General features: G+C 40.7%; 1 protein-coding gene and 1 pseudogene across 1 annotated transcript; both read right to left on the bottom strand.

The window, feature by feature from the left end:
- Positions 1-14,621: 14,621 nt before the first annotated feature.
- Positions 14,622-17,232, bottom strand: LOC125377251. Its single transcript, XM_048390117.1, has 2 exons — positions 17,115-17,232; positions 14,622-15,924 (listed from the first exon to the last, which is right to left on the bottom strand). Exons 1-2 carry the CDS (start codon positions 17,230-17,232, stop codon positions 14,948-14,950), a joined length of 1,095 nt encoding a protein of 364 aa, XP_048246074.1. The 3' UTR covers positions 14,622-14,947.
- LOC125377254 lies at positions 16,782-19,549 on the bottom strand (annotated as a pseudogene).
- Positions 19,550-20,408: the final 859 nt, after the last annotated feature.

Here is a 20,408-nt window from a genome sequence, read left to right as displayed (position 1 = left end):
CAGTCTGTTGGTATGTCCACATGTGTAGTAATCTTCTGCTCCAGAGCTGACACGCCCAGTCTGTTGGTATGTCCACATGTGTAATAATCTTCTGCTCCAGAGCTGACACGCCCAGTCTGTTGGTATGTCCACATGTGTAGTAATCTTCTGCTCCAGAGCTGACACGCCCAGTCTGTTGGTATGTCCACAGGTGTAATAATCTTCTGCTCCAGAGCTAACACGCCCAGTCTGTTAGTATGTCCACATGTGTAGTAATCTTATGCTTTCCAGTTCAGATTCAACTGAGAGTGTACAGTGACAGGAATCTTGCGACATGGTAACTGTACTGGGGTTACAGTATTGTCAACCTCTAAGTGTAGAAAACCTTACAAAGTTCTCTCGCCATCAAACAAGTCCTCATAATCTTGTTTGATATCGGTCATTTCCAGTTTCCCAGGCTCAAGTGAAGAGTCAGCAGTTAAATTCACCTCTGGTGATTCATAGTGATCAGCTGCAGCTGTTGAACAGCTTGTGCCCCTGATATTAGTTGGCAACTCTTCTCAGACACAATTAGAAACTCAACACTGTACCTGCGGCCATTCTTGGGGTTTTGTAGTGACACACGTCTCTTTCCGAGAGGTTTTGTCTCAGCACCGTTGTACATTCACAGAGTGGAAATCAGATTAGTGTCCAATATACTGAAGTTGTCGTCATTGAACAGTTATGTATACGACCCGGGGTAGAAAAGATCTTCAGCAACCCATTCTTGCCGTAAAAGGCCACCATGTTTGTCGTAAGAGGCGACTAACGGGATCGGGTGGTCAGGCTCGCTGACTTGGTTGAAGCATGTCATCGTATCCCAATATTCTACGTACCCCAGGGATATGTGTGGTAGACGTGGCTGTGGTAGTGCGGTCTCGGAGGTGTCGCAGCCGGATGTATCGATCTTGTGCTTGGGTTGTCATCCTTGGTCTTCCTGACCTTGGTCTGTCGTCAACTCTGTTTGTGTTGTTGTATCGGGTCCACAGTGCGGAGATTGTCTGTCTGGATACGCCAAAGTGCCTGGCCACTTCTTGCTGAGTTGCTCCAGCTTGTAATCTCCCAATGGCGTTGTTCCGTTGAGCTGCATTCAGTCTTGGCATTCTGTCACCGCCTCTACTGCCGTTATAAGGACTGTATGAACAGCCGTTGATGTGGATTTTTATACCCATTCAGCAAGGATGCCTGCATGCCTAAATGCAGGATCCTGTGCTGCACGTTTTTTACAGGCGTTTGCGTTTGGATGAAGCTGTAAAATTGATCCCCAAACGCTACGTTTATGTGCTTTGCATGTGTTTCCGCGAATTATAGACAAATCATCTTTCTGTTTGACTTATTTGGTTCTCATTTAATGTAATTATTTTAGATATTTGGCAAAAAGTGGTTTTACATCTATGTCAAGTTTCTTTTTTTGAAGAGTATAGTTAAAATTGCAATCGGGATCTGCCAATGATGCTGTGCTATGTTCACATTTTGTGCTCGCGTGTATGTGTGTTTGTTTGTGTGTGTGGGTTTACAAGAGCCTTGTAAGTTTTAAAAAGGAACACGAGATTGAATAACTCTAAACAAACCACTGAGATATAATAATGATCTGTTGAGTTCATGCTGTGATACAAATCCACTGTAACAACTTACATAAACACCGATAGCACAGGTGCTGACATGGATTACTCTTCCTATATTTGGCTAAAATGTTTTTTTGGTCCTTGTGACAATATCTGTGATGTATCATATTAATTATCTTGGAAACAAAATCTAGTAAAATACCTCTTGTTCCAAATTATTTTACCCTTCACAACGCCTGACTGATTATCTATATTTCAGTGTCGTACATTCATAACTACAACATAGACTTAAAACCTAAAAAAAAGCTGTGGTATTATTTCAAATTGCTTCAGTTTAACTTTATGCGCACATATAATTTGACGATATTTCTTAAGTTGACATGTATCATGGTGACATGGAGTTCATACCGAAATAATCTTCCAGATATGATTTTGTTTCTTAAATGCGTCTTACACGAATATGTAGTGGTAGAAACATCTGCACACAAGTTGCACGTCAAGGTTTTTACATGGACAGCGGGTGTTATTCTTTAACCAAGGACTGTCTCCTTGTGTATGGTCTTCATTGTTAACACATGAGATCTATCTATTGTGGCCCGCTTACCCGAAGTTTGACAATTATAGTGACATAGTCGTCCTACTTCATAGGACAAACATATTTAAACAGAATGTTTACAGCAAAATGAGATAAAATGGCCTTCTAATTATTCTGGTCAGACTGATCATGAGATCAGTAAGTCCACAGCAAGGCTTTTCCTTCCACCACATGTCTCTCATTGCCTTGACGGTTACATAACTTCCTGACCTCCATGTGTTGATGTTTGTCTCTGAGCGGGACAGAGGCTTCTGTTACCATTTGGCCACAATCAGTGAAACATACTCATTAGTACAACGACAAACAAAGGATCAGCAAGCTTTCATTATGTCAGCCATGTGTTTCATCAGTTTTCCCCACAACTTGAAGTACATAAAACAACCCTGGTAAACCAAGTTATTTTACAGTATCCGTCTAGTGGAACCAGAATGTGTCTACAGACTTGAGACAGAAGTGAACGTTCGCGTTTGGGGCTGTGATAATGTTCCTTCAATTTGAATTAACCATGTGAAAACAAAAACTGTTTGAGCATATACACGATTATTGATACTAAGAATGTGCCTGCCTAATTCACATACATGACGACACGAACATGACATTAAACACATAACAAGTATCTATTGCCATTGGGACTTTTGAACACCTGTCTGTAATAACCTATTCAGTTTGTCCTATTTACTGATAATGACGAATTTCACATCAACAATATGTTGAATCGGTTTAAAAATCCTTATTATATTATAATGGTACTGTCAGACCCAAATAGTTTCAAAACTGAGATTGTGTATTGAACTTCTGTAAACACTAATTACTTAAACGGGAAACATGATAGAAATATCTTTAGAGAAAATGCGCGAATGCATCTTGGTTTTCTGATACCTTACCAGACTATACCGAAATCTCAGGCACAGAGATGATCTGATCGCAATATCCGTACAATAACTATGATGTGTGGATCAGAGAGCCTACATATAGGCCTTTCAGACCATATAGGACCGACATACTCTCTCTCTCTCTCTCTCTCTCTCTCTCTCTCTCTCTCTCTCTCTCTCTCTCTCTCTCTCTCTCTCTCTCTCTCTCTCTCTCTCTCTCAGCGGGCATATGAACATATGTGTGGTGAATTTGCTATTTCAACACATATAGATTGGCGTCTGCATGGTCTAGGTATCCCATACAGTGGCACACGCTCTGTTCACGAAGTCAGCAATAGTTAATTGAAAGGTGGTTCGCTTCGATAGGACATTGCGCTCATGGGTAACGAGTGGAGATGATCATATGAACTTTGAGGGTGGAGTTGTATTCGCTGTTCAACAGGTTGAGCAACCATAAGATACTGAAAATGCTTGGAATTCATTTTAAATAAATCAGTTTAAAGTTATTACTCACCCCGGTATTGAAAGACTTAATGACTCAGTCAGAACTTATGTATGGGCTGTTGTTGGGGTTCAGGCGCAATCACGTACAAACAGTATTGATGGATTCGCAGCATTTGTTGCACAAAAGCAGTTTCCTTAAACGTAGAGGATGCTATTTCGTCCCCTGTTGGTTCACCTTCGGCCAACAACCCATATCAAGATGCTCTACAGTATGCTGGTGGTAAAGTAGACTATGTTTTTGGCACAGGTCTGTATATGACACGGAGTAACATGGAACTTAAGATTGTTCAAGTTGTAGGTTATTATAATAAAGTTGTAACTACTACTGATAAACAAACACTAGGTATCAATTCAGACATTAACACTGGTATGTCTTAATAACTCACCCAAGCACGGGTGAGACAGGAATAGTCAAACCACAGCCATCTGCTGTAATTCAGCTAAACACAGAAGTAACATCTCAACCACGTTCAGTAATTGAACAAACACTTCTTGTTGTTACTCAAAATCAACAACATATCGATCAGAAAACAACACTTAGAGTGGGTGGAATTGCGGCAGGTTTATTCCTGATTTAGATAAATAGTTTTGACTAAGCTAAGTAGCAGTCTCAGCGAATAAAGTCTAGAGCCAGGATACAATACATCTTAATATACCATGAAGTTCAGATGCAGCTTTCCCTGCAAAATTTCCTAGAGCTTCTCCTAATGACGTTAAATTCTTTAAATTCTATCCACTCTTTTACACCATCCTTATCATTATTATCACTATCATTAAAAGTAGCAACAACAAATGAATAATAATTATATGTCCAGAGGAAAGGGAAAAGTGTAAAATCGAGAAATATAGAAATATATTTTCTCATGACATGAAAGAATAGTGTAAATATGTGGCCATGCTGCCTTTCAAGACACAATTCTTCTATAAATATTAAACTATTATACCAGATGACAAACATGGTTATCCTGTCACACTAATCCTTCCTTGTTTACAATGAACGCATGTCAATTGACTAAACACACATCCTTTTTTATATACTTAAGTAGAAGTATCACGATGGACAGTGCATACAACTGTTTGTCAAACAACATCAAGCAATATTTTAGATTCAGAATCACCATACCATGACATAACAGAAACATATATATTAAATTGTATATATTCATATTTGCCGCTATTCACGATATATTTATTTTACCGTCACTGTTTAGAACTACTCTGAACTACTTGTATGTATAGATCATCTTATTTGTAAACAATAGGCGAACGTATTATATATCTAACTGTCTGCTGAAATCTTCTCTTTCTTTATTATGTAAAATGCTTTCAAAATGAATAAATGCCAATTATTTCATAACACTCCAAATATAGTTGTCATAATGAACATAGTTTTAAAGTATATTTGTTACATACAATAATACTGTCCGGTATTATTAGTAATATTTTCAATATCAACCACATATTGTGAGAATCCAGTAAGAAGAGACTGAGTGAAGCAGTGGTAAAATCTATCCATATATACAAAATTGTATATTTTTGAATATACCATACATACAAATTGTATATTTTGTATATATTGGAATTTTCCCTTGTGATACAACATGCAGTATACAGTGTGTCGCGAGCTCCGCGCTTGGCTGGAGCACACATTTTCTGCCCCTCTCCCTTCGGCAAACACCTCATGGGGGTTGTAACGAGGTCACAGGTCAGGCGTGCACTCGTTAGTTGTCTGATGCGAGTAAGAGTAAGATTGTTGATGAGGTACAACGTGTTTGGAACTGGGAGTTGAACACTGAGCACTTATAGAGAAGAGCTCACAATAAAACGTTATGGACTCGCGGACGGACTTGTGTTTTCAATTCAAGACGTACATGTATCAGGTTGAACTTACCCTAACTGTAACATTAACTGAACGTTACGCCTTTAATACACATTTGTGATGGGGCGACAATGCGACAACGAGACATATTTTGACATTGAAAATGTCGCGTTACGGCATTGTCGCCCTTTTGTAAAATATAGAAAAAGATTATTCAAAGAGCGACAATGCGACAACGCGACAATGCGACAAATGACCAAACTATCGCGTTGTTGAATTGTCGCGCTTTGGTTAATTTTGACACGTATTGCTTGTTATTGTAAGGGCGTCAATGCGACAATACGACAACGCGACAATGTCCCTTCCAAGATTCCATAGTGATCCGTGCAAATAAAACTTTATGAAATAGAAGTCTAACATGCCAATTCAAAGATAAGATGTAAAGATACGCTATAGCTCTTCAAGAAGTATTATTAATAATGGGATGGGTAATGAATTCATCTGCATGCCGAGTCTATACACTGTGATTAACAATAATGCCATAAGTCAATACATTTTTTCAAATGTATGACATGTATTACCTGTAGGAACATATTGTTTATACTCGTCCATGTTTTTGACGGACAATATAATTTACATGCTCGGTAATAGCGAGGACGGGCATCATTGTGTGTTTCCGTGCTTTGTTCAGATGAACAATTGACTTGTCCTTGCAAGTGTTTGTGACGGGTGCCACCTGTGTGGCAGGATACAATCACCTTTTCGCGAACACCCGTTGGATGGCCTGAACCACTTCGGATTTTTATCCCACATCAGTCTGAAACCCCGTGATATAACTGAAATACTATTCAAAGTGGTGTTTAATGCGATCACCGTAGTGTGTTACTGCAACTGTCCAAATTTTGTGTAGTGATGTTATGTAATAAGTAAAATAAAGCATATTCAACTATCCAATTGATTTGATTAGAAAGTACTTGCGTCAGTGTATTTTATTAACGCCCAAAACCGTATCTGTTAAACACATATAATAACAGATCATATACATGCATGGTGCCTTGACTTACTATTAGCTTTAATAGGCCATTCCGGAATAAAATAGTTGCCCTAAAAGCGAGGAGTTTCCAAAGACGATGTATCCGAGCTAATATGATTTGTATCACAAATGTTTATAGAAATTGCGTTAAGTATATTATTTTGCTATCTATTATGTACTTCAGTGTGATATATGCAGTTATATGACAATAATACAAGTCTTATTTTCATCAAAAGTCATATTTTACGGTCTTGAAAATAAAAACAACTATTTTTACTTGTGTGAAAATAATAACCAGTATTTTCATGGCCCTGGGATAACGGAGCTCGGTTATTCAGAGTTATCGCCCTTGAAAGTTATCTCCCTTTGTTCGCCTGCGAGGGCAAAACCGAAATAAAACAAGACCAGTGACAACGTTTCACCCTGTTATCTTCAATACCACCTAATGTCATACAACTTTCATGTCACAAAAAAACACCACGCTTTCTTGTGTATTCTTGTTGGATTTCAGTTGGACAAACTTGCGACGAAGCGGGCCCCTGTATTTCAGCCATGATTGTCGCTGTGTTGTATACATGTATTAATGCGCTTTCCCACTGGTGCGCCACTAAATAGCTAGAACATATTTTTGGAAAGTTTCACGTTCTTCCAAATAAGGAAAATCAACAATAAATATTAAAAATAAAAAAGACAATAATTTTCTGTGTTTAGTTCTTTAGTTTTTATGACGAACTATTTTATACACACGCTATCACTTTTGTGACTGAGAATGCGACTTGACCAGCTGTTGACAATGAGGGTAATTTTAGCATCACATTATTTGTTCCTTCAATAATATTTGAATATTTTTGAATATAAAAAAAATAAAATAATGATACCAAGACCGAACCTTGCGATACACCTGCTAAGACTACGTTTAGATGTACTTTATGGCTGAAGCTCAATGGCTACCCTTTGATATTGATGTTCCAAGATACTATGAAACCAACTCAATAACTTTCCACGGATAACATGTCGTTTATGAATTATTCCTTTGTGCCAAACTTAATCAAACTACAGCACTTACTTCCTTACATTCATCTGAAGCCTTTGCAATAAAGTCATATAGATATATGTAAACTAATTTGTGATTTGATTTGTACATTAGACACTGCTTTTGGCAGAAATTTGGTCGAAAAAGAAGAAATTGCCTGCCACCAAAATTACATTGTTGAAAGATATTTTACTTTAAAAAAATTCGGACTCAAAGCTTTAAATAGTAGCCCTGTGCGGAATGCTTTGAGTTTCAGCGAAGTATGACGCGGCGATGTTTCAGGTAGTCTCACCAATCTCTCTGTGTGATAAAGGCTCACCGGTAAACGCTTAAATATGCGTCTGTCGCTCACAGACGATTTCACAATCTCCAGTCACGCTCTCCGCTCCATTAGACCGCGATTTTAGACAATCAACACTGGTATGATCCCATTGCCAAGTGCTGAACCAGTAAAAATACACTAACGGGTATCCTCCCAAAGCGAAACTGACTTAACCTGCAACTCATAATTTTTCCCTTGACGTAACAAAGTTGTACGCGAATAACGAATTGGGCTGATTCAGCTGGCGACAAAGTATTGTAATAATGTTAATATACATTAATGTAAATACATAATACATTTGATATATGAACCAGAGGATGAAACGGTCACCTCATTTTATTTTCAATTTCACAAACTAACTAGAGAAAGTGCAAATCCAGTGTGGCATAATACTGAGTGAGTGAGTGAGAATGGTTTTACGCCGCTTTTAGCAATATTCAAGCAATAGCACGGCGGGGGACACCAGAAATGGGCTTCACACATTGTACCCGTGTCGGGAATCGAACCCGGGTATTCGGCTTGACGAGCGAACGCTTTGACCACTAGGCTACCCGACCACCACGGCATAATACTGAGTTGAGTTACTGATATTAAGGTATTGCCACGTTAGTGTATACTGAGGGAATGTGCGTCAGCGTGACGGGTAGGCTCTTTATGACCTTGCTTTTTCCTGCTATCTGTTATTTGAGAAGAATGTGATAGATGTAATCTGAGTAAGTAATGTATACACGCCTTATGTTCATGTAAGTACTATAAAAACAGAGAGGCAGAGTGAAAAAATAGCCGCAGTTATACAGACAGATGTCTTATGGAGGCTCACTGAACAAACATACTTTTGTTGAATTGGTTATGAAAATATTTCTTTTGTTGTTTGTTCAAATACAACATTTATAAATAACACTCAAATCCATATTGAATATTAAATGGAGCCTTTATGACTGAAAAGTAATAGTACTACGACAAAAGGGTGTTTCATCTATATTTAAGATATAGATAAAGACAGATAGACAACTAGGTTTGGGCAAGTCATTCAGTCACCTCATTCTTGTGCTTACTCGACCCTTAAAATATCAGCATTATAACAACGATTGAAAACATGCTTACTTTCATACAAGGCATTGGAGAGAAGCTACACGTTATCAAAACCACTGTGGATACTATGCCGGGTTGCGTTCATTTCCTATAAGAGGCATTAATTCCGGACTTTGGCAAATATACAAAAATATTTAATCTCATTAAAATATTTATTCGCACAAAAATCTCGACGGATCTCGATCAAATAAATGTACGTGTCTGAAAATATAGCCAGAATGTGTATGATCTTATAGAGGAGTGATACGTGGACGTTTCTATGGCAACAGTACTTGATTCTTAACCAGCGGAATACCTTCTTGATATCGGTATTATTTTCTTATCTTTGGAAATCATTCCAAGATATTTTTCCAGTCTAAGTGTGTAATGTTCATAGCTGATCGTGTTGTAGATTATTCAATAAATGATAACCGTAAATACCATATAAACTAAGCGGCAAAAGAAAGTATAGGTTGGCAATTTTTAATTTTCCTAAAAACAGCGATAACTAGTGGAAAGTGGGTATTAGGAATATGACTGCCCAGGAACAGGTACCAAAATACATCTCACCCGAACGCGCCACCTTTGACGGCGCTCGTGCGGTGACAAAAAAATGGTGAAACAGGTTTCCCGCCTATGGCATAAACTGCACGTGCATGTTAGCTGTATAAATGCGTTCGTCTGCAGGGTATAACCACACGTGATGAAAGCACACAAAAGAAATGCCACGACTGTCACAGGGGCAGAGAGAGAGAGAGAGAGAGAGAGAGAGAGAGAGAGAGAGAGAGAGAGAGAGAGAGAGAGAGAGAGAGAGAGAGAGAGAGAGAGAGAGAGAGAGAGAGAGAGAGAGAGAGAGAGAGAGAGAGAGAGAGAGCCATCGGTATGGCCGAAATGGGGGCAACACAGGTCCAAATTGCCAGAAGGTTTGGTTGTACACCATTGACAGTAGCCAGGCTGATTCAACGGTACAGGCAGACAGGGAGGACACAGGACTGGCCTAGAACCGGACGACCCCGAGTGTCAACACCACTGGAAGACGGTCAGATACGGCTCATTCACCTGCGAAACAGATTCGTAACGGCGAAGGCGACGACAGCAACAGCGTTGGGACATCCCATTAGCCAACGTACAGTACTACGAAGACTTCGTGCTGCTGGAATCCGAGCGAATCGTCCTTTCCGAGGAATGGTACTGACTGCTCAACATCGACGCCTGAGACTGCGATGGGCGAGGCAGGTTCGACGCTGGCAAGTGGGATTGTCGAGTGCTGTTTACTGATGAAAGTCGGTTTAACTTGTTTCGAAATGACGGCAGAGAACGAGCTTATCGACGCAGAGAGGAACGTTTGGCTCCGGCGTGTATTCGAGAGGTCCATCCATTCGGCGGGGGAGGTGTCGTGGTGTGGGGCGGTATTTGTTGAGATCAGAAGACTGATTTGGTGATTATGCAGGGTATCCTTAACGCTGTGCAGTACAGAGATCAAGTGTTGCAGCTAGTTGTGCTTCCGTTCTTACAAAACCAACAACAGGGGACATTGTTTCAACACGACAATGCCAGGCCCCATACTGCAAGACTGACTCGGAACTTTCTAAACCACCAGAACGTTGATGTTTTGCCCTGGCCTGCCAACTCACCCGATATGAATCCTATTGAACATCTGTGGGACCATCTTGACAGACAGATTAGAGCACGCCATCAGCCTCCCATCAACAGACAAGAATTGCAGCCCTGAGAGACGAGTGGCAACGGATTCCAGTCCACGTCATCAGAAGACTGACGTCATCGATGAGGCGGCGTATCACAGCATGCATTGAGGCAGCTGGAGGTCATACACGCTATTGAAGGCAACTGTGTCGACAATGAACTTGTAGTGTGTCTGACAATTTTTTGGTGACATTTCAGACAACTTTTGAAAATGAAATTTCTTACCCCACTATTGTTTACCTTGAGCTTCCATTACCTGTGATTGCACAATTTCATTCAAACTGTGGTTGATCAATCATTTGTTACCCCTCCCTAGATTATATTATAATTTCACAACAAAACCTCTTCTTGTTATTTTGTTACCGATCATGGAACTCGACCTATACTTTCTTTTGCCGCCCGGTTTATTAGTGTAACACCTCCGTGCAATGAGAACGACAAGCCGTGGTGTTGGCAAAGAATGGTTTCTTTATTAACCCAATAGAAGTACAGAACCGAGCGATCAGTAGTTACAGAGTCGAACATAGGAAGACGACGAAGTCACGTTGACACTTGGGTGCTGGTCTGGCTGGTCACTGCTCGTCTCTCCTTGTCCCTGGTTTTCCTCTCTACTACTGTGACTGCGCTCCTCCAATGGTTTGCCGGTTCTCCCTTGTTAACACAACCCGCCTGTTTTCAAAGGCAGCTGACCGATCATTATTCTGCTGAGCTAGTCAGTTCTGATTAAGTTGACAGTCGCAATGTCAACAATTATGCTGTTTACATAAGTACTTGACATTCACTATGTTAGCAATTAGGCTGCTTATATCAGTACGTCAGCTGACCAATTATTATTCTGCTGACTTGGTCAATTATACAGTGCAGTTGCTCGACTATTCAGTGCAGTTGTCAGGGCCCACAAAATGCCCATGGCAAATAGTATTACACTATCAATGAAAATTTCCTTTGGTGAGCATGTTATACATTTTTTGTATTCCTAATATAAATTAACTGATACCTAAATACACAATCGTTATAATCTCCATCATATACATTATTCTTAAAATTAATTATCAAAGACATATTTTCATTCACTGAAGTAAATTTAGAAATCGCGAAGGAATACAATACCTGAGTGAACCGCCCAATTTATTGTCCCAACTGATTTGCAGTAATGTGAGTTCAAACACAAAGGAATTACATCAAGCGCCGGGACTCAGACCAAGGGGGAAACGATTCATTTCAACTCGATTCAGTGTTTCCCTTCTTACATTAAGGAAGCCGGCTTTGTCAAACAAGGGTTTGGCTTTTACGAAGTGCAGTACCAAAACAAGCTAACCAACACGGATTCAGGAATGTTCGGCTCATTCATTTCGTATGTTACTTATTGGCAGTGTACATCTTACTTAACTTAACACATTTCTGTGTATCAAAAGCAAAAACACAACATAAATAAAAAAATAAACGAGTAAATCAACACATTTACCACAATTTGAAAACAAACGGAAATTTGTTTGTCGCAATATTGCCACGTTTAGAGTCTACCCACCATATAATCTAATATACATTAAAAACATCGAGAAACTTGTTTGAGCGAGTTTGCATCGTATCGATGTATAGAACTTACCAATAGTAGTTCCTGCAAGGTGACCTCAATAATTTGCATAATTACCTGATCGTGAAAGTTTAACGGATTAGTTTATAGCATCGATAACACGATCAACCATAAGAGTGAGTGAATTGGGTTTAACGTCGCTTTGATTCCAGTTACATCACGGCGTGTCAGCTTAATGTTGGACGATGCTGATGTAGCAGGGTACCTTTATCAAATTCTTCCTAGTTATATCATTATTCATACATCATCATCATAATCATCTATATGTTCAATGTTTGTCTTGTCTGCAGTTGAATATCAGTATATAACTCTTTAAACAACTCAACACCCTTATTTTTCAGTCTCACCAGATCTTCCCCTTCACCCTTCTGTCTATCTTTAGACATTTTTCACACCTGTAGGGTTTCCCTCAGTCTATTTATATATTGCGTTAAGCACTTCCTTTGATGCTTAATGCAATCTGTCTTCTAATTGGCCACCCTGGTCCTCTACAGGTAGCTTCCTTCCATACCTGACTTCCTCCTCACTTCATGTGCTGCTGTTGAGGTGGAAGGACATTTTCTTTTCTTCAGGTATGGAATGGCCACATTTCAATCTGTTTTCATCTGCTTCTGTCAGAAATTAATATCTATATTAGGGTGCTGAATTAAATTGCATAATGTATATAATATCATTTAAAGTAATATTAAATTAATGAATGGAATATTGATATTATAAAACTTGTAAAATAATTAACCACATGTTCCAGTTTGGCCCATGTGCTTTTCAAGTGTCCTATAGTGAACTTATAACAGTAATTTAACTTTAAAGTTAGTTTTATCATAGTTATAAAATTTTGTACTTATATATTTAAGATAAATAATACCTGTAAACTTGCAAATATATGACTTCATGTGCTGCTGTTGAGGAGGAAGGACATTTTCTTTTCTTCAGATAGTTCAACAGCAGGCACCCCTTGTAATAAACACATTATCATCATCTGCCGGTGTCTGCGTTTCCCAACGGCCCGAGCCGGATCATTACCACTACCCCGGCTACAAATTTGGCTCCCAACGTGGAGCTTTATCAACTTCATCGTGTTCTGGGGGTAATACTTCATCATTTTTGAAGGATTCTTCATTGAAGGATTCTTCATTGAAGGATTCAAGATGTTTCTTCCATGCAACTTGTGGAAGCTGTGTGTGTGTAGCGTTGACCTATAATTCTGACTATAATTAAATCTTGATCTGCAATCGTCATTGACACACACTTTGTTACGACGTTGAACTTTTCGTCTGCATCAATGTTTAAGTGTGAATGAAAGAATACAAAAGATAACCCAATGCTTCTTCAGTGGCAAAAAACGGGCGCAGCTTTATTACATAACAATACAGGGGGAAGTCGCGACAAGCAGTGTTACACAGTACACAGCAATGCAGTTACATTGCTTGCGTCCGAGGTTTAGATGGGTACACATCGTGACGCAATGGAGTAACTACCAAATCATGACCAAATGGGCCGGAACATACACATCATGACCAAATGGGCCGGAATATACACAGCATGACCAAATGGGCCGGAATATACACATCATGACCAAATGGGCCGGAATATACACATGACCAAATGGGCCGGAATAGAGATGACAGTTCAGTTCATCCTCCGTGGCTAAACACAACGTGAGGCATGAGCTGCAGTCCATCCTGTGTCATTACATACACTGTCATCCTCTGTGGTTTGGGTACACTACATGAGGTGCAGTTAGCATGTTGAGGCTGAACTTACTTACAATTAATGAGTGTTAATGAGAAAATTGAGTTGCCTGCCACGACCTCCGCCACTGAGCTTGGTTAAAAGCAAGCTCATTCCCCTGATGATTAAACATAAGAACTGAATACGAGCGACACTAGTTTTGAAATGAACGCCTGGACGAGGACAAACCAGCAAATAACTCAAGACCCCCTTGCAATGAGTTTATGAAAATGTAATTGCCAATGTCCGACAGGTGGACACCATCCTGTCTGAACAAAGCCCTGTCTGCTATGTTAATTACATTGTGCCCGAGAACGCGACCTCCAAGGTCTAGTACACCTTTCCTACCAAATCTATTAAATCTCTTCCTCTTGCGCTCCATTACTCTGCTGTCTGGTATACCCCCCCCCCCCCCCCCCCCATGTGACCCTCTGCAGAACATCTGACCATATGACTTGTGTGAAGGAGGCATCATGTGATGAATTTTTGTAAGATCCCGACTCACCGTTTGTAACAGTACTGTTGTTGGCACGTCCCCAAGGTCGTTACCTCCCAAATGAAGGAGGAGCCATGCTGGTGGAGGACCTTGCCTCAGTTTTTGCTGAAGAAATGGCAACAATGATTTCCACTTCATTCCCCTACTCCCATACCATGTTAAGCTGAGTCCATACTTCTGCAGACCCAGGTCCAATCCCACTGGCCTTGCAACTGCTCTCCGGTGAGCCCAGTAGATAAGGCTGGAGCCGACAAGCCATATTTCTGTCAAAAATGAGTTGTTACAACATGTTGATGCGAATGTACTTAGCGTATGCAGCAGATTTCCACCTGCCCCATGTGCAAAGTAGCTCATGTGGTATTCCCTGTGTTGCTGCATATGTAGCAGCTCCAATCCTGAATGAGTGTGTGTTGTAGTTTTGTGTGTGAAAGTTGAGGAACTGTAAGGCATTCCGGAGTAATGCAGAGAACTGATATCTGGTGACGGCTTTACCATTCAAATGGATGAAGAACTGGCCTGGTTGGGCTGAGCGTAAAGACAGATATGCACTTAATGACCTTAATGGCCATATTTCTGTCAAAAATGAGTTGTTACAACATGTTGATGCGAATGTACTTAGCGTATGCAGCAGATTTCCACCTACCCCATATGCAAAGTAGCTCATGTGGTATTCCCTGTGTTGCTGCATATGTAGCAGCTCCAATCCTGAATGAGCGTGTGTTGTAGTTTTGTGTGTGAAAGTTGAGGAACTGTAAGGCATTCCGGAGTACTGCAGAGAACTGATATCTGGTGACGGCTTTACCATTCAAATGGATGAAGAACTGGCCTGGTTGGGCTGAGCGTAAAGACAGATATACACTTAATGACCTGACTGGGCGAATTGTAGGATTAGACTTACCTGGGATTATCAGAGTTGTGCCTTTGCCATGTTGATCATTCTTCGAAAAGCAAATCTTAACGTGCACTGCCTGTGCAATGATACCGACGTCTGCCAATTTAAGTGTTCTGTCCTGATTCATCTTGGTCACAAACGCTATCTCACCAATCCATAGGAATGCAAAAAATGCCAAGTTGAACATGGCAGCAAATAAACAAGCTTCATAACCTGACATACAAATAGCCTGGAGGGCACTAGGAAGTCTCTTCAACATGTCAATTGTGATTGGGTGTCTTGCATCAGGTGTCGAAACCAGAGCTGCTGAATTTCTGTATCCCTGCATGCATTTGCGAACTAAAAGGTTTTCAGTAGGGTCAGACCAGCTATTAATTTTGTGATGTCTGCCAAGAGCTGAGAGATGTTGAGCTATAGTTGAGCTTGCAAAGGCCTTCCTAGACATACTGGCTATGTAACATAAAATATCATCTACCGGCACAGGCCAAATCAGAGGTATTTTATGATTGTGACGAAATTTGTCAAATGACCTCAATGCAGCTGCATAGGTGTGTTGAGTATTGCTCGACACTGATGCTTTAATTAAGGCAAAAGCCTCGGATTTTAGATAAGCCACAGATTTTTGGGCACTGGTGTCGGTTTGGTTCTGGCTTCTGGTTTCAGCTGACGAAACTTCTGGAGATCAAAACGAGATAAGGAATCTGCAATGCTGTTTTTAAAACCAGGAATATACTGACCTTTGACTAATGAATTTATGTTGAGACAATGAAGTACAAACTGCCTCACAAACTGCATAGTATTCTTACATTTAGTTGACTGCTTGTTCAGTATGGACACTACTGCTTGGTTATCACTATTTATTATTAACTTTTTGCCCCTGAGGGCATCAGCCCAAATGTTAACCGCAACATAGACTGGGAAGAATTCCAGCAGCGTGATGTTTCGTGTTAGGCCTAAAGTCCTCCAATGTCCTGGCCATGAACCGTTGGTCCAGCGTCCATGAAAGTACGCTCCAAACCCACATGACTCTCCTGATGCACTGTCTGTGTAGAGGTGTAATGCTTCATTGGTAATCTAGCATTGATCCAGTAATAATGACGTTCCATTATGATTGTCCAGGAATGAAAGCCAAATCTGAAAATCATCTTTCATATTCCTTGTTACCCTAACTTTATGATGGGGCTTCTTAATACCACAAATTGAATCAATGGATCTCCGTAGGAAGGCCCTGCCGATGGGAATGGCCCTACCTATGTAATTTAGTGAACCAATGAGACTCTCTACTTGCTGTTTGGTTGCTTTGGATTTTGACATGACAAACCTGAGTTTATCCTTAGCATCCTGTATTTTGTCTGCTGGTATGGTTAACTCCATTCTTACTGTGTCTAGCTGAAATCCAAGGAAGCTGATTAATGTTGTTGGTGTTACTGTTTTGTGACTGGCTATAGGGATTCTGAGTTCGTCGAAAGTTGCTAATAATGTTGACAGGACTAACTGACATTCAGACTTATCTCTTCCAGATCCTCCGCACAGGTAGTCGTCCAAGTAATGCATCAACTCACCTTGAGAATTTAACTTTGTTTGAACTATCCACTGGATGAAAGTGGAAAAGTTTTCAAATATTGAGCAGTTTATACTGCACCCAAATGGTAATGCTTTGTCGACATAATATTTATGTAAGAATTTTATTCCTAGTAAGTGAAAATCATGAGGATGCACCATGCATAACCTGAAAACACTTTTGATGTCGGCCTTTGCCAAGTATGCCCCAGGACCAAGCTGCTGAATCATCAAAATTGCATCGTCAATGGATGAATAGGTTACAGAACAAAGGCTGGGCCTGATGAAATCATTTACTGACATACCATCTGGATACGATAAGTGGTGGATGATGCGGTACCCGTCTACTTCTTTCTTTGGAACAATTACAATAGGAGAGATCCTCAGGTTTGGTAAAGGTGGGTTATGATATGGACCGGCCATTCGGCCTAATTGTACTTCATTGGAAAGTTTCCCAAGTATTATTTGTTCCATATTGGGATCTTGAGCTGAATTTAGGTTATTACCAACTAAACTGGCCTCTCTGGGCCCTGTGTAATGTAAATGAAATCCTTCGGTGAAACCGCAACGAAGAACACCGGCATCACTTAACAATGGGTAGGACTCCAGGTATGCTAATAGCTTATCTACTTTGATAGGTGTGTGGCCCAATGCTTGCACGTTTTTGGAGGTTTCTGTTGCGAACCTGAAATGTATTAACCTCTGGGGTTGGTTGATTTCCTGTAACTGATTGGTTTAATCCATTTGGGAATGGGTGGCTCCCACCACACTGATAGCAAACATGAGGAAAACGGCAATGTTGTCTGCGACAAAATTTTCCAGGGTCATTGAAATCCCAGCAAAAACCAACTTTTAAGGTGATTGGAGTTGGGAGATTGTGAAGGCTGCTTGAAAGTGGTGAAACTGCGGTTCGTAGGTTGAGGAGTGACATTCATGTATAACATCCACAATTCCGCGTTGATTGTACCCCATGCCTTGTCTGTGGATCTACTTATGGGCAACCTAAACTGTTTATCATAATTTTGCCAACCCTGGCCCCTACTGGCGGCCAATCTAATTGTGGGCAAATATTTAAGCATTTGCTGGTGGCTTTCGGGGAATTTCTCCAGGTATATGCTGACAAATATGATAAAGGCTGTTGTCCACTCTTCAACTGACTGTATGTCCTTCGACTGGCGCGACATTTCCAATTGACCCATTGAGTTTACTCTCATAGTGCTGTCCATACTTTGCTCCTTATCCAATCCCTTAATCAGGGTAGCCAGATCTACATTTTCCCCATTGTGTATTTTATACCTAATTGGTTGGGGGATGAAGGAACCAACATTGTCAGTTGATAAAGCTTCCTCGATCTCCGACCTGACATCGTTCTTCTCACCAACGTACGGACAAGAAATTACACTAAAACGATAAATAATATGTTACCTATGAAATTCGCGTTTGGCTGCTTGCTGGTGTACGCCGAAAAAAGCTTGATGCAGTCACGTGCGTCACGTGATCGGTTTACGATTACCAACACACTGGTGTAAGGGAGGCAAATCCACTAAACTGTGGTAGGGTGCCTAACCTCCCACTCAAACAAATTTGTTTCATACTGGCTTTCACAAATTAGATTATATTGAGATGCTTCCTCCGATTCCTGGAAGTGTGACTTTTATTTTAACTGATATACATGTATTTGTCGTTTTGTTCACAAATGAACTTTTGATCAGTGAATCGTGACCATGAACTTTGTCTACATTCTGAACCAAATTTTATCAGAATGTCATTAGTTGACTGATGTTCCATTGTATATACATGTATGCTTGATATACTACTCAAAATTTGATAAGGATCGTAGATATTGTTCTTAATAAAAAAACAAAATAACTGCATAACTGGCAATATTGTGTTCAAGTGAAATCAAAAACGTCTCCAACACACTTGCACGTGCATTTCATGCCATGGGAAATGCGTTTCACATCACAGTTCATGCTTTTGCTACCATTGCACGATTTCCAATCAGGCAACGGTGTCTGATTCATTCTGAAACTTTAAACTCAATTGAGTGTTTACACTACGTTTATCTACGCAATGCCCCATCAACGTGTAAGGCGTCGCCTGACGACAGAACAACTGGGCAGATGTATTGGAATGCTTGATGCTGGCTATTCACAACGTGACGTTGCCAATGCACTAAACGTCAGCCAGAGCGTTGTTAGCAGGGCCTGGTCCCGACAGCAAAATTTTGGTACAGCAGCACACCGACATGGGGGTGGTCGTCAGAGGTCGACAACCCAACGCCAAGATCATTTTGTGGCATCTTCAGGCACGACGTCATCCCTTCTGGACAGCAACCAGCCTACGTAACGACCTCCTGAACGCCTCGGGGGTGAATGTGTCCACTCAGACGATACGGAATCGTCTTCACAATGCAGGTCTCTACTCGAGAAGGGCATGTGTCCGAATCCCCCTGACTGTTCGACACCGGCGGGAGCGATTGGAATGGGCTGAAGATCATGTCACTTGGACACGGAACGATTGGGTTCCAGTTCTGTTCACCGATGAGTCCAGGTATTGTTTGGACTTTACAGACAGGAGGCAGCGGGTGTGGCGACGACAACATGAACGTTTCCATGATGCCAACATCAGTGAACATGACCGTTATGGTGGTGGTTCCATTATGGTCTGGGGTGGAATCAACAGAGATGGAAGGACAGATCTTCATGTCCTGGAGAGAGGAACAATGACGGGGGTGAGGTACCGGGGTGAGGTACCGGGATGAGATCCTCGATGTGAACGTCAGACCCTACGCTGGTGCTGTTGGCCCTGAGTTCATCCTGATGGATGATAACGCCCGTCCTCATCGCGCCAGGGTGGTTGAGCAGTACCTTGAGCAGGAGACAATTGTCCGCATGGATTGGCCAGCGCGCTCGCCGGACTTGAACCCGATTGAGCATGTCTGGAACATGCTGCAGGTTGCCCTTTCACGCCGTAGAGCACAACCCACGACTTTGGCAGAGCTCGGACATGCCCTCGTGGAAGAGTGGAACAACCTTCCCATTGGGAACATCCGGGTGCTTATTGACAGCATATCTCGACGTTGTCAGGCCGTCATTGATGCAAGGGGAGGTCATACTCGATATTGACACTTCATCGACTAAGTGTAATGATAGACTATCCCTCATAACTGTGTTATTCTTTCTCTTGTTTGCTGTTGACATTTTTCAATGAAATGCCTTTTGGTGTTTGCAGATTTCAAACATTCCATATTGATACAAGTTCATGCCGTTCATGCATTTTCATTCATAACATGATTAAACACGTTTCTGAGTCAGAGTCATGTCTTTTGTTATGTTTGTGGTAACTTACACACATATCACCTAGTGATCCTTATCAAATTTTGAGTAGTATTCTCATTTAATTAAATTCTTATTTAAAATCAACCTTTATCTCTACAGAATGTTGATAAATTCTATTTATACTCAGCTTTAACTGTGATAGCTAATTGTGATATATTATAATTTTCATCCTCATTTAATGAATTTTAGTAAATAAATTTGCAGTTTACTGGTATAAGGTAAGCCATTTAATTTGTAAAGTCACATGGATACCTTTTG

The sequence above is a fragment of the Haliotis rufescens genome, unplaced genomic scaffold (genome assembly GCF_023055435.1).
Source record: "Haliotis rufescens isolate VD_foot unplaced genomic scaffold, xgHalRufe1.0.p SCAF_83, whole genome shotgun sequence".
Classification (NCBI taxonomy): domain Eukaryota; kingdom Metazoa; phylum Mollusca; class Gastropoda; order Lepetellida; family Haliotidae; genus Haliotis; species Haliotis rufescens.
Note: the sequence above shows the minus strand (reverse complement) of the source record. Positions and strands in the feature narration are given on the sequence as shown.